General features: G+C 38.7%; 2 protein-coding genes across 2 annotated transcripts in view; one reads left to right on the top strand and one right to left on the bottom strand.

Annotated features, from left to right (window-relative positions):
• Nucleotides 1-4,609, top strand: part of LOC123755356 (zinc finger protein 729) — a gene marked incomplete at its 3' end in the record, with an annotated part of 39,143 nt that extends 34,534 nt beyond the window's left edge. Inside the window, 3 exon segments of the mRNA XM_045737901.2 lie at nucleotides 1,841-2,422; nucleotides 2,425-4,323; nucleotides 4,326-4,609. Of these exon segments, the coding sequence (XP_045593857.2) occupies nucleotides 1,841-2,422; nucleotides 2,425-4,323; nucleotides 4,326-4,609 (2,765 nt within the window).
• A 12-nt stretch (nucleotides 4,610-4,621) lies between these two features.
• LOC138366789 (zinc finger protein 11-like) lies at nucleotides 4,622-26,499 on the bottom strand (the record flags this gene model as incomplete). Its single annotated transcript, XM_069328071.1, has 7 exons — nucleotides 26,389-26,499; nucleotides 23,946-24,033; nucleotides 22,315-22,501; nucleotides 21,847-21,920; nucleotides 20,683-20,964; nucleotides 16,526-16,564; nucleotides 4,622-7,377 (listed from the first exon to the last, which is right to left on the bottom strand). Coding segments are annotated over exons 1-7 (3,537 nt in total), but the record flags the coding sequence as incomplete, so codon positions are not given.
• Nucleotides 26,500-27,265: the final 766 nt, after the last annotated feature.

Raw genomic sequence — 27,265 nt, forward strand, 5'->3', positions numbered from 1 at the left:
AGTACAACCATTGTGATGGGATCCCTGGATTTGAAAGTTCTCATAATCCATCCGATCATATTTCTGGCTGACGCAATATTTGCTTGGTTATGCTCCCTAAACGTTAGGTCGTCAGGCATCATTATTCCCAAATCCTTTACATGCTGTTTTCCCACTATGGGCACATTTGATTGTGTTTTGTACCCTGTGTTATTTTTAAGGTCTTCATTTTTACCATACCCGAGTACCTGGAATTTATCACTGTTAAACATCATGTTATTTTCTGATGCCCAGTCGAAAACTTTATTAATATCAGCTTGAAGTTTTTCAGTGTCTTCAGCCATGGTAATTTTCATACTGATTTTTGTGTCATCTGCAAAGGATGATACGAAGCTGTGACTTGTATTTTTATTCTATATCTGATATGAGAATAAGGAAAAGCAGTGGTGCAAGGACTGTACCCTGAGGTACAGAGCTTTTAACTGCACTTGGACTAGATTTTATATGGTTAACTGTTACTCACCGAGTCCTGTTTGACAGAAAACTGAGTATCCAGCGTCCTACTTTACTGGTTATTCCCAATGACTTCATTTTGTGTGCTATCACACCAAGGTCACATTTGTCGAAAACCATTGCGAAGTCCGTGTAAATCACATCAGCATTCTGTTTCTATTCTAATGCCTCAGTGACTTTGTCGTAGTGATCAAGTAGCTGTGAGAGGCACGATCTTCCCGCTCGAAATCCTTGTTGGCCTGGGCTGTGAAGGTCATTGGTCTCCATGAAATTGGTGACCTGACTCCTAATCACTCTCTCAAATACTTTTATTATGTGTGACATTAGTGCAACTGTTCTATAATTCTTTGCCAATGCTTTGCTCCCTCCCTGGTGTGGAGGAGCTATGTCTGCTACTCTAAGTGCATCTGGTATCTCCCCCGTGTCCAAGCTCTTCCTCCACACTATACTGAGTGCCTGTGCTACTGGCACTTTGCATTTTTTTATAAATATTGAATTCCATGAATCTGGACCCGGGACCGAGTGCATGGGCATGTTTTCAATTTCTCTTTCAAAGTCTAGTACGCTCGTGTTGATATCAGTTATATTTACAGGGGTTTGGATATCCTGCATAAAGAAATTGTCTGGATCTTCCACTTTCATGTTGTTTATTGGAGTGCTAAACATGTCCTCACACTGCTTTTTTATGATTTCACTAATTTCTTTGTCATCCTCTGTGTATGAACCTTCACTTGTACAAATAGGTCCAATACTGGCAGTGGTTTTTGCTTTTGATTTTGTATATGTGAAGAAGTATTTTGGATTTTTCTTTATTTCCTGAATTGCTTTCTGTTCTAACTGCCTTTCTTCAGTTTGATATGAGTGTTTCAATTTCCGCTCGATTTTTTCAGTCTCCCTATTTAAATTATTCCTACTTTGACGGGAAATTCGTGTCTGCATAAGCATTTCCATTATTTTTTCCTTCTTTTATAGTGTCGTCTGCATTCTCTTTCTACGTTGGACCTCTTTCTGGCTCTCCTCAAAGGAACATGTTTCAGAAATGAACATGTTAATTAAAGAGAGCCAGATTCTGGATTTGGGTCTCAGTAGACCCAAAATTGTCAGGAACCTGATAATAAAGGGGTGGTCCTGCAATACAAGTGCTATAAGCTCCAGACAGCAACTGAACTGCCACACAGAAAGTGGCATTTCATTACACTTGATGCTCTATTTTCTATGATAAATCTGCATTACCTACTTTGCTATAAATGCATAAAAAGTTATACAGTATAACAATGATAAAGAGTGCATGTTTTACATATAATACATATAAAGTGTTACAGTTCAGTTACATAAAACTTCATTTCAGATGATGTTGGTGTCAATGGTCACAGGTGTGAAGAATGTGGAGACATTATCCAATTTAAACGCGACTACATCCGTCACCTGCGTCAGAAGCATAATCTTCGGCCATATGAGTGTGATCAGTGTGGCAAGACTTGTACATCTCATACAGCTCTGGAAGCTCACCACAAAGTTCATGGATTAGAGAGGCCACATCGTTGTGATTACTGTGGAAAAGGTTTTGTTGATTCCTCTCATCTTAAAACGCATATTCTTACACACACAGGAGAGAGACCTCATCAATGCCAGCATTGCTTCAAGGCATTTACACAGGCATCACAGCTGAAAAAGCATTTAACTATTCATGAAGAAAATCATCAATTCAAGTGCTCAGTGTGTAATCGCACTTTTGCTCACCGTGATACTCTCTACACTCACATGAAAACCCATACTTCAAATCGTCCATTTATCTGTGACATTTGCAGTCTTGGTTTTGTCACTAGCAGTGGCCTCAACCGGCACAGAAAGGTTCACAAGAGATCTAGTGACCCTGTTGGAGGTCTTCAGGATGAACTTAAATGCACAGTGTGCCAAGCCAATTTCACTTACAAAGAACGTTGACCAAGCATATGACCACTGTGCACGGGGATGGCATTGAAGTCAAAGAGGAAGATGAAGCTGCTGGGAAACCATTTTCAGATGAAGTTTCAATTGTGGAACAGCTTCGGGAACAGCTCAATGAAGGGTATGCACCTAAAACCTCTGAACTGTATGATGAACCTAAACAGTCAGAAACTCTTGAAAGCAAGTTTCCTACAAATCCATTCAAATGTGGCATATGTGAGGAATCATTCACGGATGTTGATGTGCTCTGTGATCACTACACAAATTCTCACACTGGTGATCAAGAAGTGTACTGTGATGTATGTAGTGTTGGTTGTGCTACAGAACAACAACTTGAGCAGCACAAACAGCTTCATATTTTTGAAGAACAACAATCTATAATACACACTTTGCCAACAGAGGAATTTCCTTATGTTTGTTCTATTTGTGGAAAGAACTTCAGAAAACATCAAGAATTTGTAAGGCATCAAAGAGGACATACACAAGAAAAGAATTATAAATGCGATCTTTGTGGTGCTGGTTTTCCACTGAAGTCTGCTTTGGATAAGCATGTTTTAGTTCATACTGGTGAAAGACCATTTAAATGTGACATTTGTTTAAAGAGTTTCCGACAAAGTGCAGCATTGGTCAGACACAAATTGTGGACTCACAGATTAAAAAACCAAAATAAGTGTGAATTATGCGGTAAAACTTTCTTTACTCCAGCCCTGCTTCGATATCACCTTGATAGCCATGGAGATGCAGGCCAGTCTGTGAAATCTCGTCTTGTAGAAATATCAGAAGTCGAGGAGCAGTTATTAGAGCAACGTCGTGGCATTAAGCAAGAAGAAAGAATAGACTTAGAAATTAGTAAAGATTTAAGGAGTGAAGGTGAGCATAATTGTGAGTACTGTCATAAGATTTTCCCATCTTATGTCTCGCTTCTCACTCACAAACTTACACATAAACTATCAGCGTCTTATAAATGTGATGTATGTCACCGTACATTTCGTGAGAAAAGGTATCTGCAAAAGCATAAATTAACCCACAAAGGAGTGAAGAGTTGGAAATGTGACATTTGTAAGAAAGCTTTTGCCACAAAACTAACTTTAATCAGACACTCTCATGTGCATCTGCGTGAAGCTCTTCGTCCTGGTCCTGATTTGCCCTTCATTCATGAGGAAGGAGAGGAGGGAGGGGAGATGATTAGTGGAAGTACACTTCCGTTAATCCTCAAGTGTGATGAATGTGGTATTGATTTTGCACATAAAAGTCACTTTGTTCGCCATAAACTTTTACACTCTGGCACTCCACTTCTAAAGTGTGGCTTGTGTAATAAATTGTTTGTGCACAAGAGTGATATAATTCGACATAAGGTCATGCATTCATTCATGTTTACCTGTGATGAGTGTGGACGAAACTTTCACAAGCGATCATTGTTTATCATGCACAAGAAGAAACATATTGATGACAAGCCATTCAAGTGTGAGTGTGGCAAGAGCTTTTCCACAAGTGGTAATTACAACACTCATAAGCGTATTCACAGTGGTGAAAAGCCATACAAATGTGATATGTGTGATTACAGGTGTTCACAGAGTGGCCGGCTTATAAAGCATAAAAGAATGCATAGCGGAGAAAAGCCATACCAATGTGAAACTTGTGGCAAGTACTTTGCCAATCATGAATCAGTCAAAATTCACATGAGAATTCATTCTGGAGAAAGACCATTTAAATGTGGTAACTGTGGTAAGACTTTCATAAACAACAGTAGTCTTAATCTACACATGCGGGACCACATTCGGGAGGAGATGTTTAAGTGTGATATTTGCAACCACAAATTTCGGCGAGAACATCACCTTGAAAAGCACAGACAGTTTCATCACCTTCAACAGCAATATCAGAATGCCATCTAGGCCTTGAGACAGATGGAAATGTAGAGGTCCATCTTTATATGTGTGAGATATGTGGTAGAGTATTTGATAAGAAGAAATACCTATATACTCATCACAATGTTCACTCACGTCAGCGTAGCTTTCCATGCAGTTTTTGTGGAAAACAACTGGCATCTCGTCTTGCACTGAAGAACCATAACTTAATTCACACTGGAGAAATGCCCTTTAAGTGTAGTCAGTGTAAAAAAGAATTCCGTAGCTCATCAAATCTAAAACGTCATGAGCGTTCACATCCTGGCCCAGGATGTGAGCTCATGACGTTTTAGATTTGATGAGCTACGGAATTCTTTTTTACACTGACTACACTTAAAGGGCATTTCTCCAGTGTGAATTAAGTTATGGTTCTTCAGTGCAAGACGAGATGCCAGTTGTTTTCCACAAAAACTGCATGGAAAGCTACGCTGACGTGAGTGAACATTGTGATGAGTATATAGGTATTTCTTCTTATCAAATACTCTACCACATATCTCACACATATAAAGATGGACCTCTACATTTCCATCTGTCTCAAGGCCTAGATTGGCATTCTGATATTGCTGTTGAAGGTGATGAAACTGTCTGTGCTTTTCAAGGTGATGCTCTCGCCGAAATTTGTGGTTGCAAATATCACACTTAAACATCTCCTCCCGAATGTGGTCCCGCATGTGTAGATTAAGACTACTGTTGTTTATGAAAGTCTTACCACAGTTACCACATTTAAATGGTCTTTCTCCAGAATGAATTCTCATGTGAATTTTGACTGATTCATGATTGGCAAAGTACTTGCCACAAGTTTCACATTGGTATGGCTTTTCTCCGCTATGCATTCTTTTATGCTTTATAAGCCGGCCACTCTGTGAACACCTGTAATCACACATATCACATTTGTATGGCTTTTCACCACTGTGAATACGCTTATGAGTGTTGTAATTACCACTTGTAGAAAAGCTCTTGCCACACTCACACTTGAATGGCTTGTCATCAATATGTTTCTTCTTGTGCATGATAAATAATGATCGCTTGTGAAAGTTTCGTCCACACTCATCACAGGTAAACATGAATGAATGCATGACCTTATGTCGAATTATATCACTCTTGTGCACAAACAATTTATTACACAAGCCACACTTTAGAAGTGGAGTGCCAGAGTGTAAAAGTTTATGGCGAACAAAGTGACTTTTATGTGCAAAATCAATACCACATTCATCACACTTGAGGATTAACGGAAGTGTACTTCCACTTATCATCTCCCCTCCCTCCTCTCCTTCCTCATGAATGAAGGGCAAATCAGGACCAGGACGAAGAGCTTCACGCAGATGCACATGAGAGTGTCTGATTAAAGTTAGTTTTGTGGCAAAAGCTTTCTTACAAATGTCACATTTCCAACTCTTCACTCCTTTGTGGGTTAATTTATGCTTTTGCAGATACCTTTTCTCACGAAATGTACGGTGACATACATCACATTTATAAGACGCTGATAGTTTATGTGTAAGTTTGTGAGTGAGAAGCGAGACATAAGATGGGAAAATCTTATGACAGTACTCACAATTATGCTCACCTTCACTCCTTAAATCTTTACTAATTTCTAAGTCTATTCTTTCTTCTTGCTTAATGCCACGACGTTGCTCTAATAACTGCTCCTCGACTTCTGATATTTCTACAAGACGAGATTTCACAGACTGGCCTGCATCTCCATGGCTATCAAGGTGATATCGAAGCAGGGCTGGAGTAAAGAAAGTTTTACCGCATAATTCACACTTATTTTGGTTTTTTAATCTGTGAGTCCACAATTTGTGTCTGACCAATGCTGCACTTTGTCGGAAACTCTTTAAACAAATGTCACATTTAAATGGTCTTTCACCAGTATGAACTAAAACATGCTTATCCAAAGCAGACTTCAGTGGAAAACCAGCACCACAAAGATCGCATTTATAGTTCTTTTCTTGTGTATGTCCTCTTTGATGCCTTACAAATTCTTGATGTTTTCTGAAGTTCTTTCCACAAATAGAACAAACATAAGGAAATTCCTCTGTTGGCAAAGTGTGTATTATAGATTGTTGTTCTTCAAAAATATGAAGCTGTTTGTGCTGCTCAAGTTGTTGTTCTGTAGCACAACCAACACTACATACATCACAGTACACTTCTTGATCACCAGTGTGAGAATTTGTGTAGTGATCACAGAGCACATCAACATCCGTGAATGATTCCTCACATATGCCACATTTGAATGGATTTGTAGGAAACTTGCTTTCAAGAGTTTCTGACTGTTTAGGTTCATCATACAGTTCAGAGGTTTTAGGTGCATACCCTTCATTGAGCTGTTCCCGAAGCTGTTCCACAATTGAAACTTCATCTGAAAATGGTTTCCCAGCAGCTTCATCTTCCTCTTTGACTTCAATGCCATCCCCGTGCACAGTGGTCATATGCTTTGTCAACGTTCTTTTGTAAGTGAAATTGGCTTGGCACACTGTGCATTTAAGTTCATCCTGAAGACCTCCAACAGGGTCACTAGATCTCTTGTGAACCTTTCTGTGCCGGTTGAGGCCACTGCTAGTGACAAAACCAAGACTGCAAATGTCACAGATAAATGGACGATTTGAAGTATGGGTTTTCATGTGAGTGTAGAGAGTATCACGGTGAGCAAAAGTGCGATTACACACTGAGCACTTGAATTGATGATTTTCTTCATGAATAGTTAAATGCTTTTTCAGCTGTGATGCCTGTGTAAATGCCTTGAAGCAATGCTGGCATTGATGAGGTCTCTCTCCTGTGTGTGTAAGAATATGCGTTTTAAGATGAGAGGAATCAACAAAACCTTTTCCACAGTAATCACAACGATGTGGCCTCTCTAATCCATGAACTTTGTGGTGAGCTTCCAGAGCTGTATGAGATGTACAAGTCTTGCCACACTGATCACACTCATATGGCCGAAGATTATGCTTCTGACGCAGGTGACGGATGTAGTCGCGTTTAAATTGGATAATGTCTCCACATTCTTCACACCTGTGACCATTGACACCAACATCATCTGAAATGAAGTTTTATGTAACTGAACTGTAACACTTTATATGTATTATATGTAAAACATGCACTCTTTATCATTGTTATACTGTATAACTTTTTATGCATTTATAGCAAAGTAGATAATGCAGATTTATCATAGAAAATAGAGCATCAAGTGTAATGAAATGCCACTTTCTGTGTGGCAGTTCAGTTGCTGTCTGGAGCTTATAGCACTTGTATTGCAGGACCACCCCTTTATTATCAGGTTCCTGACAATTTTGGGTCTACTGAGACCCAAATCCAGAATCTGGCTCTCTTTAATTAACATGTTCATTTCTGAAGCATGTTCCTTTGAGGAGAGCCAGAAAGAGATCCAACGTAGAAAGAGAATGCAGACGACACTATAAAAGAAGGAAAAAATAATGGAAATGCTTATGCAGACACGAATTTCCCGTCAAAGTAGGAATAATTTAAATAGGGAGACTGAAAAAATCGAGCGGAAATTGAAACACTCATATCAAACTGAAAAAGGCAGTTAGAACAGAAAGCAATTCAGGAAATAAAGAAAAATCCAAAATACTTCTTCACATATACAAAATCAAAAGCAAAAACCACTGCCAGTATTGGACCTATTCGTACAAGTGAAGGTTCATACACGGAGGATGACAAAGAAATTAGTGAAATCATAAAAAAGCAGTGTGAGGACATGTTTAGCACTCCAATAAACAACATGAAAGTGGAAGATCCAGACAATTTCTTTATGCAGGATATCCAAACCCCTGTAAATATAACTGATATCAACACGAGCGTACTAGACTTTGAAAGAGAAATTGAAAACATGCCCATGCACTCGGTCCCGGGTCCAGATTCATGGAATTCAATATTTATAAAAAAATGCAAAGTGCCAGTAGCACAGGCACTCAGTATAGTGTGGAGGAAGAGCTTGGACACGGGGGAGATACCAGATGCACTTAGAGTAGCAGACATAGCTCCTCCACACCAGGGAGGGAGCAAAGCATTGGCAAAGAATTATAGAACAGTTGCACTAATGTCACACATAATAAAAGTATTTGAGAGAGTGATTAGGAGTCAGGTCACCAATTTCATGGAGACCAATGACCTTCACAGCCCAGGCCAACATGGATTTCGAGCGGGAAGATCGTGCCTCTCACAGCTACTGGATCACTACGACAAAGTCACCGAGGCATTAGAATAGAAACAGAATGCTGATGTGATTTACACGGACTTCGCAATGGTTTTCGACAAATGTGACCATGGTGTGATAGCACACAAAATGAAGTCATTGGGAATAATCAGTAAAGTAGGACGCTAGATACTCAGTTTTCTGTCAAACAGGACTCGGTGAGTAACAGTTAACCATATAAAATCTAGTCCAAGTGCAGTTAAAAGCTCTGTACCTCAGGGTACAGTCCTTGCACCACTGCTTTTCCTTATTCTCATATCAGATATAGAATAAAAATACAAGTCACAGCTTCGTATCATCCTTTGCAGATGACACAAAAATCAGTATGAAAATTACCATGGCTGAAGACACTGAAAAACTTCAAGCTGATATTAATAAAGTTTTCGACTGGGCATCAGAAAATAACATGATATTTAACAGTGATAAATTCCAGGTACTCGGGTATGGTAAAAATGAAGACCTTAAAAATAACACAGGGTACAAAACACAATCAAATGTGCCCATAGTGGGAAAACAGCATGTAAAGGATTTGGGAATAATGATGCCTGACGACCTAACGTTTAGGGAACATAACCAAGCAAATATTGCGTCAGCCAGAAAAATGATCGGATGGATTACGAGAACTTTCAAATCCAGGGATCCTATCACAATGGTTGTACTCTTCAAGTCACTTGTGTTGTCCCGTTTTGAGTACTGCTCAGTACAGTACTCACCTTCCCCTTCAGAGCAGGAGAGATTGCTGAAATAGAGGGAATACAGAGAACATATATGACACGCATAGACGCGATAAAGCACCTAAATTATTGGGATCATCTCAAAGCCCTCCAAATGTACTCACTAGAAAGAAGACAAGAGAGATATCAAATAATATACACATGGAAGATACTGGAGGGCCAAGTACCAAATCTACACAGTAAAATAACAACGTACTGGAGTGAACGATATGGAAGAAAATGCAGAATAGAACCAGTGAAGAGCAGGGGTGCCATAGGCACAATCAGAGAACAATGTATAAACATCAGACGTCCACGGTTGTTCAACACCCTCCTAGCGAGCATAAGAAAATATTGCGGAACAACTGTGGACATCTTCAAGAGGAAACTAGATTGTTTCCTCCAAGAAGTGCTGGACCAACCGGGCTATGGTGGGTATGTGGGTCTGCGGGCCGCTCCAAGCAACAGCCTAGTGGACCAAACTCTCCCAAGTCAAGCCTGGCGTCGGGCCGGGCTTGGGGAGTAGAAGAACTCCCAGAACCCCATCAACCAGGTATCAATCAGGTAACCCTTGTGTTGCTAAGGGCTATTTAGGCTTTGTCACCCACAGGCACATAAAAAAAAAAAAAATCTTCCTAACCTGTTAATTTGTGTTCCCTGACCATGAGAAAGAAAAATTTAATTGTACTTACCAATGACGTAAATGAGCCAACAATATGAGCGATGACGTCACACCCTGCATGATTGCTCATGCAAGGTGCGTCCCGGAGGCGTCGCGCGAGGTCTTCAAGCAGCCAGAGTTGCCACAAATTTATTTTTGCCGCATTATATACAGTGTCTAGGCATATTTTATCACAAATTTTTTTCACTAATTGTGTTGCATATAATGTTACTTCATGTTCAATGATAATACAACTTGCATACATGAGTATACACATGTGCACACAAATGTTTTCAATTACGCCAATATAATATGTGTTCACATTTTTCATTATTATTATTTACACACATCCACGCACTATTTACAGGTTTTTGCACTATTATTGCATATTTAGAAGTCTTGGAGACAGCTATAGTCATTGAAGCAGTTGACAGCACACAATGGGACTGCACATGCTTCACACCATGTTTGCACCAGTTTACGTTTCTGTTCTCTTTTTTTTTTTTTTTTGTTCTGCAAAACTAAGCAATCACGTTGGCCTATTGCACGCTTTCCAGCTGGTGGCAAATGTTTTAGTCTGTGTGCTTGAAAGTCCTCCATGGAAGTGAGCCTGGGTGTAGCAGCATGCTGCAACACTGGGTTCATGATGGGTCTTTGTATGCCAGGAACATCTTTGCTAAACTTTGTTAGTAACTGTGTCACAAGTGTTAAACCAAATGAATGGAAACTTTGTTTACGTCCAGTTTCCATCAGATACATATTGTAGCTACTCAGCATGCTTATGTCAACATGATGGAAAAACACTTTTTTGTCCACTTCAATGTTTTTCTAACACACTCGACAGTGCCCACCATCATGTCAGATTTATCAACCAAATGCATGTTGATATTATAATCAAGAACACAATCTGGTTTATATACTGGTTCTTGCGTTACTCAGTTCACCTTGCCACTGTTCACCATTGTACCATCATGAATGGTTGTCAGCAAGTTCACTTCTCTCTTGTCTTTCCACCTAACTGAGAGTATTTGATCACTTTTTCTTAGCTGGCAGTCACCAACTTCAAGATTACTGTCAAACACTGGCATTTCCCTTTTACTTGGCTTTACTGTGCCAACCATTCCAGTTCTATTTTCAATCAAGAACCTAGCTAGCAAGGACTTGTATAGTAGTTATCCGTGTATAAAATGTGGCCCTTGTTCATCCATGTGCCATCAATGACTTCACCACACTACCTGAGAAACCATGTTGGTCGTTACCAGGAATGTCTACATTGCTAGCAGAATACAGAATCATGTGTAACACGTATCCAGTTTCACAATCACAAAGAACAAAGAAATTTAAATCCAAATCTGTTGTGTTTGGAGGGAATATACTGCTTGAAGGCAACACATCCTTTGAAAAGCACAAGGAATTCGTTAATCGCCAGCTTCTGTGCTGGTACATAGAAATCTCTGTACTTTCCAATTACTTCATTCATAATGTGCCTGACTCTCGAAAGTCTATCATCCTCTGTCTGGTCTTCATTACTTGCAAAATGAAGACACCTGAGGAGTATCTGAAACCTGTCTTGGGACATATATTTCCCAAACAAAGGTGTTGGAACAGTCTGGTAATAATCCAATGATCTCTGACAGCGTGTTTAACAGTTTCATCAACATACATAGTGCCAAAAATACATACATTTCACCTACAGTAGTGTTTTTCCAACACTGTAATCGTGAAAATTCTGTTATATTTTTTCCAATGAGATGTGCCGCATGAAGATCGTTTGATGTACAATATATTCCATGAGCGTCTTATCATAAAATGCTATAAAATAGTCTATTTCCCGCATGTCCTCATCAGTATCAGGGGAAAAGGTCTGTAATCCCCAACGTCTTTATTGTCAAAGGCATAAATTACAGGAACAAAATCGTCACCATCACTCCACACAAGTACACCTGGTGCCCTGCGAGACGAAAGAGCGGCACGACGGCGAGAAATTGTTGCACACCATGGACCAGGAGTGAAGCCCGTCTAGGCAATGTATGGGTGCTACGTGAACGTGAGGTAAAATCATGTGAAACATGAGGGTCTTGGTTCTTCATGTGGTGCCATGCGGCGGCGCTTGCTGGGCGAGATGCTTCTGACACAACAAAATCTCGCTTGGTAACACCACTGGCACTAGCAAACAGGCATGGTTATCTTCAGGTTATCTTGAGATGATTTCAGGCTTTTTAGTGTCCCCGCGGCCCCGGTCTTCAACCAGGCCTCCACCCCCCAAGAAGCAGGCCGTGACAGCTGACTAACACCAGGTACCTATTTTACTGCTAGGTAACAGGGGCATAGGGTGAAAGAACTCTGCCCATTGTTTCTCGCCGGCGTATGGGATCGAACCCAGGACCACAGGATCACAAGTCCAGCGTGCTGTCTGCTTGGCCGACCGGCTCCCTGGGTGCCCTGGTAGTACTATGCTCTGAATCCACTTCACTAAACTAGAAAAAAAGAGTCACCTTTCTCTGACTCATCACCCAAAATATCCTCATACTCTAAATAAGCACAAGAACTGTGTGGTTGTGAGTGAATTGGAGTAGACACTGGGCGAGGTGGAACTGGTGAGCATGTAGGCCTCGCCCTGGGAGCAGGCTGTATCTCATATTCACTGTCTGTGCTACTATCATCAGTCAATTGTGTGTAGTCCTTATCAATGTCAGAGTCATCATCAGAAAATAATTCATTGGTTATTTGCTCTTGAGTAAGTGACTGCGTGCCTGTGTGCCCGGGAGGCGTTTGGCCATGCACTCGCCATGGTGACTGCTGGGTAACTGAGGCCTCCCACGCGTTGGTGGCGAGAGCAGGATTTTTTTTTACAAAATGGCGGCTGTTTACTGTAGCCCTTAGGCAGCGTATGCCCCCCCCCTACCTCGTTGGCCATTCAAATCTTGCGCGGTACTCCATCACATCATATGACATTATCTTGAGATGATTTTGGGGCTTTTTAGTGTCCCCGCAGCCCGGTCCTCGACCAGGCCTCCACCCCCAGGAAGCAGCTCGTGACAGCTGGCTAACACCCAGTTACCTATTTAACTGCTAGGTAACAGGGAATAGGGTCAAAGAAACTCTGCCCATTGTTTCTCGCCGGCGCCCCGGGATCGAACCCGGGACCACAGGATCACAAGTCCAGTGTGCTGTCCGCTCGGCCGACCGGCTCCCGTGTTGCGCAATTTTGCGTAAGTTACTCAACACGTCATATGACGTGTTGTGTAGTTTAAGGGTTAAAGAGGTTAGGGACACACATATGGGATCAAAGATTGCCTTACAATAAAGATGAACTGACCGAGAAAAAGGTGAACAAAAACAATCCATTACTGTATGAGAAATTAATGAAATCAAGAAAGCAAGGTAAACTATACTGCAAGAGCTCACTAATCTGGACCCCATTAACCTGGACTTTGGGTAATCCAGCCAAAATCAAATCCAAGTTTTTGTCTGCAAAACTTCAACAACTTGGACCAGAAATCTGGGTTACTGGGAGTTTGGGTAATCCAGCCAAAATCAAATCCAAGTTTTTGTCTGCAAAACTTCAACAACTTGGACAGAAATCTGGGTTACTGGGAGTTTTTGCTGGATTACTTAATAACACTGGAAGACCTATGCTCACAAGAAACCAAGGGCCTTCAACCAGCAAAGCCTCAGCAGCAGGCAGTCAAAACTGACCTTGCCAATCTCATGTACAGTAATTTTAGTGTTGTGTTGTGTTAATAAATGACATTATTGTAAAGAATAAGAAAAATATAATACCAATAGTATATCAAATAATAATTATTCTAAAAATTGTATGTCTAGGTTGTACAGTGTGTTTCCCTGCTAAAATGGGTATTTATTTTCACTTATGTATCAAATCTGATAGAGAGGAGGTCTATGGGAGGGTTCTGGATAGAAACTGCCACCTGAGGACCACATAACGAACACTGCAAAGAGCGTATGCTACACTTTCCAATACATTGATGGTATATTCCTTAACTGGACACTAATTATGGTAGCCCTTGGAAATGGATAAATGAGAAGTGTGTTAACTGCAGTAGTTCTGGTGTTAAGCTCTGTGGAGGGAACATTTGAACTTAAGTGAGCAGTAACTGTTTGGTCCATGCAAGAGGGTAGAATACATAAATTAACTATGCTATGATGTGAGCAAATCATAGTGAACATTCATTGAAGTAGCAGTAGCCCAATAAAGGGGTAGAATAATTCAAATGAATTATGCAGTGTGAGGATGGTGTAACAAGCACTATTATAAGAACCAGAACAAGTGACAGTTATTCCTCTTAGAGAGAGACCCCTATGTGAATAATAGATTTTTTATTGTGTTTGAGGTGCTGACAACAAATACAGAATGAACTGAGCAGTGTCAATTGGTCATGGTAGCATGCATTCAGCTGAATCAAGAAAAACAAAGCTTGCGATATAATGCGCGAAGCTGTGAGATGCAGCATTACATTGCCAATGGGATGATGGAAGAGCCTAGTCAGGACAACCTGTGGACAGGGAAAGGAACTATCAGGAGAAAGTGCCAAGCCATTATGGCTATATAGCACTTGGAAAGGATCAGGATAAGTATTTGGGATGGGACAGGGGAAAGGAATGGTGCCCAACCACTTGGATGGTCGGGGATTAAACGCCGACCTGCATGAAGCGAGACTGTCGCTCTACCATCCAGCCCAAGTGGATGGGCACAGTCTGAGGAAATAATTCCTTATTGGGAATACAATTATTAGTGTTCTTCAGATGAATTTTAATGCAGTGCCCTTAAGAAAAATAATTTAATAATATATTTGCATTAGAGAGAGAGATAAAGATATAAGTTTGATGTCTATGCATAGCTTTCTGAAAGGAGATTTATTTACATTGATTACAGTATAACCATTCACTTATCTTCCAATGAGTGAAAATGATAAATATATTTGTGTATTACAGAATAGATAAATGGTGACAATAGGACCTAAGTGCCAATTATCAAGTAGTGATTTCTATGCCATTACATATTTAAGAGGCAGTGTTAGACACAGTATATAATATTCCTATTTTATTTTTTATTTTTTGTACTAGCTAGAAAAAATGTTGGTGTTTCAAGAGTCCCTTTCTTCATACCATAATGAGTGATGCTTGGATGGTAGAAATCTGTCAAAACAAGCTGGTGACCAGTAATTCACAACTGTTAGTTCTAGCATCCTAGAACCAGTAAGAAGTAGCAAGATGCTGATAGATGCACAGCGCCTGTATCAGTGTTGAGGGGAATCTAGCACTCAAATGTGAAGTACTTGGTGAGTAGTTTCAATATGAACATTTAGAATAAAAATGCGACTTGGTGTGCCAAAGTAGGCTCAATTCTTCTTAACACTTTCGTCCAGCGGCGACGCAGTCTGTGTCAATAAATAAATTAACGGATGTCTGCTGGTGACGCATGCTGCGCAAAATTTTTAAATATTTGTTAAGATTGCATTTATTGTTCAATTATTATGGGACTAGTTTAAAATGCGCAATATAAACGATTTCATGCCAAAATGAATGACATAGCACAACAATTGAGGTCAGAACACTGGAAAGATTATAATACTTGTGTGGTGATGAGCATCCAAAAATTAAAAATATTTGGTAAAATTAAATTTATTATTCGATTATTATGGGACTAGTTTATAATGCACACCTTTAGATTGTGAATAATTGTGATACCATAATGAACGATGTAGCACAACAATTGAGGTCAGAACACTGGAAAGATTATAAATACTTGTGGTGATGAGCATCCAAAATATACTAGTACTGTATTTGTTAAAATTTCTTTATTGTTCAATATTAAGGACTAGTTTTATAATGCGCACCTTTAGATTGTGAACAATTGGATACTTAAATGAACGACGTAGCTCGAAAATTGAGGTCAGAACACTGGAAAGAGTACATATGTTAGTGTGGGTGAGTGCTCCCAGGAAACGCCAGGCCCACCTTGGGGTGGGTTTGGGCGCACGTGCCAGATGAGCAAAAAGTGTTAACTGGGCAATCGGAGCCCAACAAGTCTCTCTGGGTAGTTGCGGCTCCTGTAGGGACTGAACAGATTAATGTTCTTTACTACCTTCCCTTGATGAAACTGATGACACCTAATGCATCTGTTCACCTAGCAATGAGTAGGAACTCAAGAGTTAGTCAACTTGTTGTGGGGATGCAATCTGGGCAGGGGGTCAGTCATTCGACCTTGGGTGGGGACCTCAACATAAGCCTGATGTATATGAATACACTATGGCTGCCTGTCTCCAACACAACGAATTATTATATTATTATTATTTCTTTGAGTTTTAATGAATGTACCTCTCTTCATCATTCTGAGCAAGTCTGAGTGATTTCCAGTGGCTCTCAAGCACCCATTATCACCCAGCAAGGATGCTCTGAAACTCTCTGAGGCCACCTGGTGCTAGAATATCATCCTACTTGACTGTTTGTGATTTTGGTCAATAGACCACATGTAGATCTTACCTTAGGAGGCAACAGAATGTGATGTCTCAGAAAAAGAAATTCACAATATTTTACTCAATATAATAATGTATAAATAAAATTAACTTACCAGTTGTAAGATCCATATCCTCTTCTGTCTGAGTACCTTCTGAAAATGACAAATAAAGCTTAAAAATAAAGTGAATTACAGTACTGTTCATATTATTTATTATATATATATATATATATATATATATATATATATATATATATATATATATATATATATATATATATATATATATATATATATATATATATTATATATATATATATATATATATATATATATATACATATATATATATATATATATATATATATATATATATATATATTAGTATATTTTGGTAGCAGTCTTTCCTGTAGACATATATTATTAAATATGACCGAAAAAGTAAGATTAATAATTCTAACACGAATTTTCTCAATCTTTCGTACATTTCTTTTCACTGTTGGAGGTAAATCAAAAATCAATTCTCCAAAATTCATTTTTATTTCTAGTCTGACGCGACACGAGCGCGTTTCGTAAAACTTATTACATTTTCAAAGACTTTAGTTTACAAATACACAACTGAATAGAACTTACGCATCTCCGATTTTATATCTACATTTTAGTGAGGTGGATGAGGTGAGGTGGCATTAATAGGGTATTAATTTCATCAACACAAGACAGAACAAGAGGTGGCATTAATAGGGTATTAATTTCATCAACACAAGACAGAACACGAAACAATGGGTATTGAATAGAAGTGTTTGTAGAAAGCCTATTGGTCCATATTTCTTGATGCTTCTGTATTGGAGCGGAGTCTTGAGGTGGGTAGAATATAGTTGTGCATTAATTGGCTGTTGATTGCTGGTGTTGACTTCTTGATGTGTATATGTGTATTACACATCAAGAAGTCAACACCAGCAATCAACAGCCAATTAATGCACAACTATATTCTACCCACCTCAAGACTCCGCTCCATACAGAAGCATCAAGAAATATGGACCAATAGGCTTTCTACAAACACTTCTATTCAATACCCATTGTTTCGTGTTCTGTCTTGTGTTGATGAAATTAATACCCCTATTAATGCCACCTCTTGTTCTGTCTTGTGTTGATGAAATTAATACCCTATTAATGCCACCTCACCCCATCCACCTCACTAAAATGTAGATATAAAATCGGAGATGCGTAAGTTCTATTCAGTTGTGTATTTGTAAACTAAAGTCTTTGAAAATGTAATAAGTTTTTACGAAACGCGCTCGTGTCGCGTCAGACTAGAAATAAAAATGAATTTTGGAGAATTGATTTTGATTTACCTCCAACAGTGAAAAGAAATGTACGAAAGATTGAGAAAATTCGTGTTAGAATTATTAATCTTACTTTTTCGGTCATATTTAATAATATATATTATATATATATATATATATATATATATATATATATATATATATATATATATATATATATATATATATATATATTATATATATATATATATATATATATTATATATATATATATATATATATATATATATTATATATATATATATATATATATATATATATATATATATATATATTATATATATAAGCCTATACTTGCATAAACCACAAGTGAAGATAAATAATCTTTGGACAACACCCACCAGTGGGACTCGAACCCAGAAAGCACAACTACCTTCCAGTAGCTGGCATAACTAGTATGCTTTAACCCACTACGCCATCAGACCTTACAAAAGAAGTAGATAGTTCGAGATATATATATCTCAAACATCTCCACCTCCCGAAGGCACCAGATGAGTGAGGGGTCAGTCTGCATTTTTCGTCAAGCCACTGTCAATGTGAGAGAACTCGTGTCCAGCTTATAAGCCTATACTTGCATAAACCACAAGTGAAGATAAAATAATCTTTGGACAACACCCACCAGTGGGACTCGAACCCAGAAAGCACAACTACCTTCCAGTAGCTGGCATAACTAGTATGCTTTAACCCACTACGCCATCAGACCTTACAAAAGAAGTAAATAGTTCGAGATATATATATCTCAAACATCTCCACCTCCCGAAGGCACCAGATGAGTGAGGGGTCAGTCTGCATTTTTCGTCAAGCCACTGTCAATGTGAGAGAACTCGTGTCCAGCTTATAAGCCTATACTTCTTTTGTAAGGTCTGATGGCGTAGTGGGTTAAAGCATACTAGTTATGCCAGCTACTGGAAGGTAGTTGTGCTTTCTGGGTTCGAGTCCCACTGGTGGGTGTTGTCCAAAGATTATATATATATATATATATATATATATATATATATATATATATATATATATATATATATATATATATATATATATATATATATATATATATACATACATATATATATATACATACATACATATATATACTCACACACATACATATATACATATACACACTGTGGTACCTCGGAATACGAGTGTCCCTGTATACGAGTTTTTGGGAATACGAGCAGGATTTGCTCGGAAAATTTGCCTCGGAATGCGAGGGTTACCTCGGAAGACGAGGGTGTTGATACGCTTACAGGTCGACTAGCGCATGGTGGCACGGCAATCGCGCCCAGTGACTATCCCACCTGAATTCTTCACAAGGATTTACAGTTTTTTGTCGGATTTTTGGTCATCTGAGCAATAAAAGTTGTTATTATATATCTTGCCATAGGTCCCAAGAAAGCCAGTGGTAAGGTTCAACCTAAGAAAATAGTTGTTAGTACTGTAGAGGCAGTAGAGGATGTCCCTTCGTCAGTGAAGACTAACATTAGTACAGTGGGGCCTCGATTTACGATGGTAATCCGTTCCCAGAGACGTATCGTAAGTTGAAGCGATTTTTCCCGTAAGAAATAAAGGAATTTGAATTAATCCGTTTCCTGCCCTCCAAAATATTAACTTACAAATACATTTTATACTGAATACAATTTTTTTTTCTCTAACTACAATACAATACATATGTTTATCTTACCTTTATGGAGGACTCTTGATGGCGTATGGAAGATGGTGATGCAGGGGAGGAGTAGAGGTGTTACTGTTTGGAAGGAGAGTCCCCTTCCATTATAACATCAGGCAGTGATGACTTTTCTGGGATACACACTCTGGCATGTTTTGCCTGCATACCACTAGGACCTGCTTGTGGCTCACTGCTTGCTTGTCTTACTAAGAATCTGTCTAAAGACACTTGTTTTTCCCTACATTTTAACACTTGTCTGTAGTAAGACATCACATTGTCATTTAAAGGTCAATGCAATGGCCTGCTACAGCTTTATCTGGGGAGTTTTTTCAACAAAGCTTTGCAGTTCTTCCCATGCTTCACACATTTTCTTAATGAGGAAGGGACATCCTCTACTGCCTCTACTCACAACTATTTTCTTAGGTTGAACCTTACCACTGACTTTCTTGCGACCCATGGCGTGATATATAATAATAATCAGTTTTATGTTTGAAAAGCAAAAAATCACCACTAAAACGGAATTTCTTACAGGCATGATCGTCACTAAGCGGGCAGCTCTAGTAAACTGAGGCAGGTCGGCCTGCATGACCGGGAACCACGCGCTCGTTCGGCCCAAACGTGTACCAACAAATATTGTTAGTCGACGACACTATTGTAAGTTGTGTCGCATTTTTCGATCAAATTTACATCGTAACTCGAAATTATCGTAAGTCGAGGTGCCACTGTACTTGATACATATCTCGTCATCAGTGTAATCATCTCTGTCAACTTATATTGTAGTTATATGTTGATATAAATTTTTGCCACATTGTACCTTTTCATCTTACCTGATATTTTAGATTTAAGAGCTGCCCAAAATGCTATGTGTGTGTTAGTTTCTTTGCAAGAATGTAAAAATACTAATCTTATGTAAACTCACAAACCCATTGTACCTTCTTGTAAATAACAATTATTATTATTATTATTAATCATCAAAAATAAGCAAGTGGAGAGTATCCCAATTAAGCAATTTGTTTCAATTATGAACTTATGTGGCAGGAGGTTGCAGGTCTGTTGAGTATTAGAAAATAGGGACATAAGTTCAAATGGTTGGGAACTACTGGTACGGACATTTTCATCTATGAGAATCTGTCATTAACCACCTCCTCTTTAGCACTGATGTGCTTTAGTAGTTTCATAAGTAGTACAAAAATAACTGGAAGATAGGATACTTAACTGAGACACTGAACAAATACTGAAGATATAAACAACATGAGACTGACCTGTAGTTGTATGGTCATGGAATTCACTCTGATGCTGAGCTGCTGGTGGCGGTGGAAGCATGGTGATCACCATCTCCCCGGTCTCAGGCCTTTGGAATGTGATAAGCAAGTTGTGCTTTTCTGCATCTGTTAATTCTCCATCTGTCATGCTAGTGACCAAGTCACTGGCACCAACCTCAGTCATGTGGGCAGTATCCATGGCTCCTCCTAGAATGTGGTGCTGATTGTCTGGCTCCAACTTGATCATTGTTGAAGAACATGGCCAATGCTTCCTTGGGCGCCCTATTAAGAGAATTCTTAAATAATACCAAAATTATATGAAAATACTTCTAATAACACTTCCAATAAAATACAAAGCAAATTACTGACAAAATCAGATTGTAAAATCAGAATAAATTAAATAGTAATTTATTTTACAAAAATTATGAAAAAATTCAGTGTTGATTAAAATATAACATCTCATTCTGGTGTGTCCCTCAAATGGTCCCACCTGGGTCCCACCTGGAACTTTCCAAACCTTTGAGTACCACACCAGGGTACTGCATTACCGTCACTGGATAGAAAACATGATGGAAACCCCACCTGAGCAAGCTTCATTCATGAAAGGACCCTTCTGGAAACCTGTGGTCATACTCTTTGCTATAAGGGGCACTGAAAGCTGAAGATGAATATGATGATTTACATCACAAGACCAAAAGAACAGAATTTCTACTTCCAGAGAAACATGAAGTTCACAACCCAACAACCAGAAGTGAAGGCCAATAAAGACAGCCTTTAAAAAGGATGTGCTCATGACCCAGAATGAGCACATCATCACTGGGTCATGGTTAGCAAGGACTACCTCACCTTTGACTAGGGCTGACAGATTCACTGTCCCCAACAAGGAGAAACCACCATTTATTGATGAATTACAGAATTATAGCCCAACAAATACATGTGTGCAGTCTACCAAAAGTCCTACATTTTTCTTGTTGCAATTGATCAATGCAATCATACGATACTACTGTAACAGAATGCTTCTATTACTTCCAGCTCTCCAGTATACAGTACTCAGTTCCATTCAAGTGGGAATCCACTGTACTTGTAACATTAATAAAGGCATTACACTCAATAAGGTTGTCTCTACACACTTTACACTGGGTGGTATAATAAAAGTTTCACTACCTCGTTTGCCTGGCCCTGATGTTCCTCTTGTTCGCGGTGCAGGTGGTGGTCGACGATATGTCAGGTAGTCGGGGAAAAGTCATCTTCCTCACCCATAGAGAAGTCATCATCGTCATTTTCGCGCTTCTTTAAGGCTTGAATCATTTCTCATATCTTAAATTAAATCATAATACTGTATACCACTACAAAAAATTATACTAATTAATCTTTATATGATTTCAATAATAATTTGTAAAACCTGCTAAAGTATTTGTACAGTAATTCTAATACTATATGAATACTCCTTACAAGAATATTCCATATTTTCAGTATTGCAATGCACCTATATAAAACATTTAAAGTTTCCAGCAAAGTACAGTATCATAGGAGTCCTGTTCACAAGAAGTGTTTACTTTATCTATATACTATACAGTAAAGCATTTCTACCCAGTGGGACAAGTGCTTCCAGAACAACAGCATTCAACTTACCGTAATCCTCTCCGTCTGGGTGGCAGTTTTCGCTTATTGGGGTCAACCTCCTCTTCTTTCTTAAGCTCATAATCTAATGGTTCCTGCTTCAGGGTTCCCATCTCCAACACTCGCAGTTCTTGCAATCCATCATTCCCGTCTACACCTGCCAGCTCAATTGTTGGAGCATTTTCTGACAATTCACTTTCTGTAAAATGTTGAAACAAATATAGTCAATTATGAACATTAATCTATGCTACAGTATTATGATACAATTACATTAACAAATTTCATGTAAATTAACTACTCACTAAAAATGTACAACACTTTAATTTCACAGAAAAAATTATTTGTCAAGAAGTTTGTACTATTCTTTAATATAATACTGCTCACTACAATTGAAACACAAATTTTGAAACATTGCAAAGTTAGTTCAGTTTTCCTGTAAAGGGATAAGGTACTTTAATTCCAGCTGATACAATTGAAAATTCACTATCTACCTTCCAAAATACATAATTTGATTACTTTTATTTTACCAAATTAACAGCAATAACTCTAAATATGCAAATATGCATCTGTCATCAAAATTGTCACTTTGTCAATGTGGAAAAGAAGAATATAATAAATAACTATTTGTCTGGTAATGTAGGTGTACACGGTAGCTTGGTAGAGGGGTCAATGAGTGCACTATCACAGGATAAGCAATTTGTTGACTCAAGGTATATGGCTGTGGATTCGAGTGATCAAGATGGATCATTATGTTTGTGACGTCACTTATCAGTTTACATAATGTATTTTTGTGTTGAATAACTTGATTTATGTACACATGACTGACAAAGGCAGCAATTATATGTACGTAATTTCTGTATATGGACATACAATATAATACAGTATATTGCATATATTATATTGTATACCCATATGTACATTGTGTACACCCTATATGTAATATAGGTGTATATATAATATATACACCTATATTACACATGTAAACCAGTTCCTGGAATAGCTCATGCCAAACTCCTTTGCTGCTATTCTGTCTAGGAACAATGCCCAGAAACAGATTCAAACAAAGGCGGAAACGACTAAATTGTGATCTGACAATATTTGTAAGTCATTAGTAAGTGATAGCCTCATCACAATTAAATCTGACTGCAGAATTTTTCTATAGGTCTTGGGTTACTCCATTACATCCATAAAGATGTACAGTATTATAACCATATTCACATTGATTGTATAAAAAAACCAGCGATGAATTTAATGAAAAGCCCTTTTCTGGGTGAGCCCCGGAGGCTACCTGAAGCTATCGGGCTAATATGCGATACATTAGACCAGGGCTTTATTCAATGGAATTCTGCCTACCGGGGACCATGAGCCAGAACCTGGCCCCATTGGGTTCTACCATTGTCTGAACTGTCTGAATAATGTATCGCATATTAGCCCAATAGCTCCAGGGAGCCATAGAGGTTCCCCACAGAAACTGGGGAAAAATTGCTAAAATTAAGAAATGATGATTTACTTCGTTGGCTCAGGGATCCACATATGATATAAAAGACCTTTAAGAATTAATGGAATTATTATTTCTAAAAATTAAAATTTAATGGGTAAAACTGTTTATATTTTAGCACTATAATGTGTATAATTTCACCAACCTTGGTCATCCTGTTCTTCATCCAATCGAGTATCTGGTCCAGTGTGTATCATGCGGGCTCCATGAGGTCCTTCAAGCAACGTCTCGACCTGATGGTGAGGGATTCTTTACTTCGCAAGTTAAGAATTTATAATTTGCTTTAAAATTTACTTTTTTTTCCAGTAAAGAATTCGGCCACAATAATTTTTTAATTACAAGGAGGTTCATATGAATTATGAATTAAAAACATACAAAAGTTTATTCTATCTCCAGTAGCATGATTTACACAATGTAGATAACATTAAATTAATAATTTAATCATTTTAACTTAATAACAATAATTCCTTGTGATCAGGAAGCCAGCATATATATATACATGTTAGGCTTATATGAAGATGTAAGATGTACATTGGGTCCCGGTAGTACAGTTGGGTTCATTCTCGACACACAATCGATAATTCTGGTTTGAATCCTGGGCGGGACAGAAATGGTTGGGCACATTCCTTTCACCTAATGCCTCTGTTTATCTAGCAGTGAGTAGGTACTCAGGAGTTGTCAGGTTGTTGTAGGGTTGCATCCTGGACGGGGTCAGTAATTCGGCTTTGGAGGGGACCTCGATAAAAGCCAAACATGTATGCATGCACTCTGGCTTCCTGTCTCCTGACACAGTGAATATTTATATTGAGGTCCCCACCAAGGTCAAACTGCTCACCCCCACCTCCCCTGAAATATGGAACCCCACAACAAGCTAACTAGTTCCTGGGTACCTATTTACTGCTAGATGAACAGATGCATTAGGTGATAGGACATGTGCTCAATTATTTCTGCCCCACCAGGATTCAAACCCGGAATTCCCTATTGTGAGTCGAAAATGATCCTATCTGTACGACTGGGACCCTACATTAAATTAAGTACAGTAAATTGTTTTGTCTTCTATTTTTATAGGCTCAGTATTAATACTTTCACTCGCGGTGCAGGTGCACCGCAGATTTTGATGTCGTGCTCCCGGCGGAGCAGGCGAGCGTGCGGCGACACTGAAATGTGTATACTCGTTTCAGTTTTTTCACCTTAATTCTCGTGCTATGTCGTGCGTTTTTATATCATTGTGTTCGCAATAGAATTCCCTACAGGGGTATATGCATATAAGGTCCAAAGCCCGTCGTGACTCCCTGCAGCAAGCCTAAAGTTGGCAAAAGTTACCCATGAGCGCACAAAATCAGTAAAATGTGTATACTCGTTTCAGATTTCACACCTTAATTCTCGTGCTACGTCGTTCGTTTTGGTATCAATGTGTTCGCAACTGAATTCCCTACAGGGCTTTATGCATTTAAGGTCCAAAAGCCCGGCGTGACTCCCTGCAGCAAAGCCAAAAGTCAGCCAACTGTTACCTGTGAACGCGCACCAACTTGCACATCGCAACCTAATGTGTATACTCACTTAGTTTGATAACATCAATTTTCGTGTTACGTCTTTCATTTTGGTATAAAATGCTTTATAAAGGCGCATATTTTAAAACTAGTCCCATAATAATAGAACAATAAATGGAATTTTAACAAATATTTTAAATTTTGGACGCTCATCACCACAAATTTATTTAAATCTTACAGTGTTCTGACATCAATTTTGTGTTACGTCTTTCATTTTGGTATCAAATTGTTCACAATCTAAAGGCACGCATTTTAACACTAGTCCCATAACAATAGTACAATAAATGGAATTTTAACAAATATTTTAAAATTTGGACCACAAAAGTATTTCTAATTTTCAAGTGTTCTGACCTCAGTTGTCAGGCTACATCATCATTATTGTATCAAATTGTGCGCAATCTAAAGGAGCTCATTTGAAACCACTCCAGATTGATCGGATAAAATATAAAATTTTAACAAATATTTTAAAATGATGGACACAAGCACGAGTCCACCGCTCGGTATCGGGAGAAAAATTATGGGCTCAAGTACGAGTCCACAGAGTGCAATAAGTGTAAAAATTAATATTTTTAGAATTTTAACAATTACTAAAGTTGACATTGTCTTTATGATATGATACTGAATAAATGAAAATGAGCCTACCATTTTATTGTGGTACAGTATACTGAATAATGCATAGTTATAATGATCAACATTTGCCTACAATTATTACTTTCCTGGAGGGTCAAAAAGTGGCTTCTGTTGTTACGCACACTAAGATAGCTCCACATTGTTAAGTCGCATCAGCTCTTGCGAGTCATTAAAAGATTACTGGGAGAGGGAGGCCAAAACTTGACCTCCTTCAATGAGATGCAGAGAGCAGGGAATACATGATTACCCTCACCAGAAATCAAGCCCCAGAAAGAAGCAAAGCAAAACAGAGAGCAGCAAGGTCTAGAGTAAAGAGAACAAACAACACAGCAAATAATCCACCTAGTAATTAGGTCAATGCCCCATCCTCTCCACCAGTTACTGCTGCTCATCATCAGGAGGTAGTACCGCTGGAGCTGCTGGCTTCCATGTCAACAAGCCATCACTCATTCTACTGATGACTGCTCCATAGTCACCAATTTGCCAAGTCTCAGATTTTCCTAGATAAGTGTTGGCCATCCTTTTCCCATGGGGTCCCATTTGCTTGTGTATCTTTCCAATCTTAGTACAGTATTGTATCAACGTCGGTGTTCATCAGTGTTCAGTGTTCCGTATTGCATCAACATCGGTGTCCTCAGGGCAGCATACTTGGCCCTCTCTCTTTCTCATCTGCATTAATGACCTTCAAATGCCTCCCAACACCTCAAACCAATTCTATTTGCTGACAACACAACCTTCATTTACTCCAGTCTGACCCCTTGCTCTAAATGCCACAGTAAATACTGAGCTAAATAAAGTCCATCTTTAGCTAACGGCCAACAAACTCACCCTTAATATTGACAAAACTTTCTATATTCTGTTTGGCAATAAATCCTCTAATCAAATAAATCTCAAAATAAACAATACCCAAATTTGTAACAAATTAGATGGCAAATTCCTTGGCGTTCTCATTGACCACAAGCTGAATTTCCAGGGACACATTCTAAATACTAGTATATCAAAAAAGTTCAAAAACTGTTGGCATTCTTTCTAAGATCAGATATTATGTCCCCCGCCATGCCCTCGTGACGCTCTATTACTCCTCATCTATCCATATCTCAACTATGGTATTCGTGCTTGGGGTTCTACTACCCAAAATCATTTACGTCCTCTAATTACTCAACACAAAGCTGCTATTAGGACAATATCCAACTCTGGCCCCAGACATCACTCGGTACCCTACTCAAATCTCTGAATATGTTAGATATTAAGTCACTGCACATTCTCTCATGTATATTATACATAT

Source organism: Procambarus clarkii, chromosome 20 (genome assembly GCF_040958095.1).
Source record: "Procambarus clarkii isolate CNS0578487 chromosome 20, FALCON_Pclarkii_2.0, whole genome shotgun sequence".
Taxonomy (NCBI): Eukaryota; Metazoa; Arthropoda; class Malacostraca; order Decapoda; family Cambaridae; genus Procambarus; species Procambarus clarkii.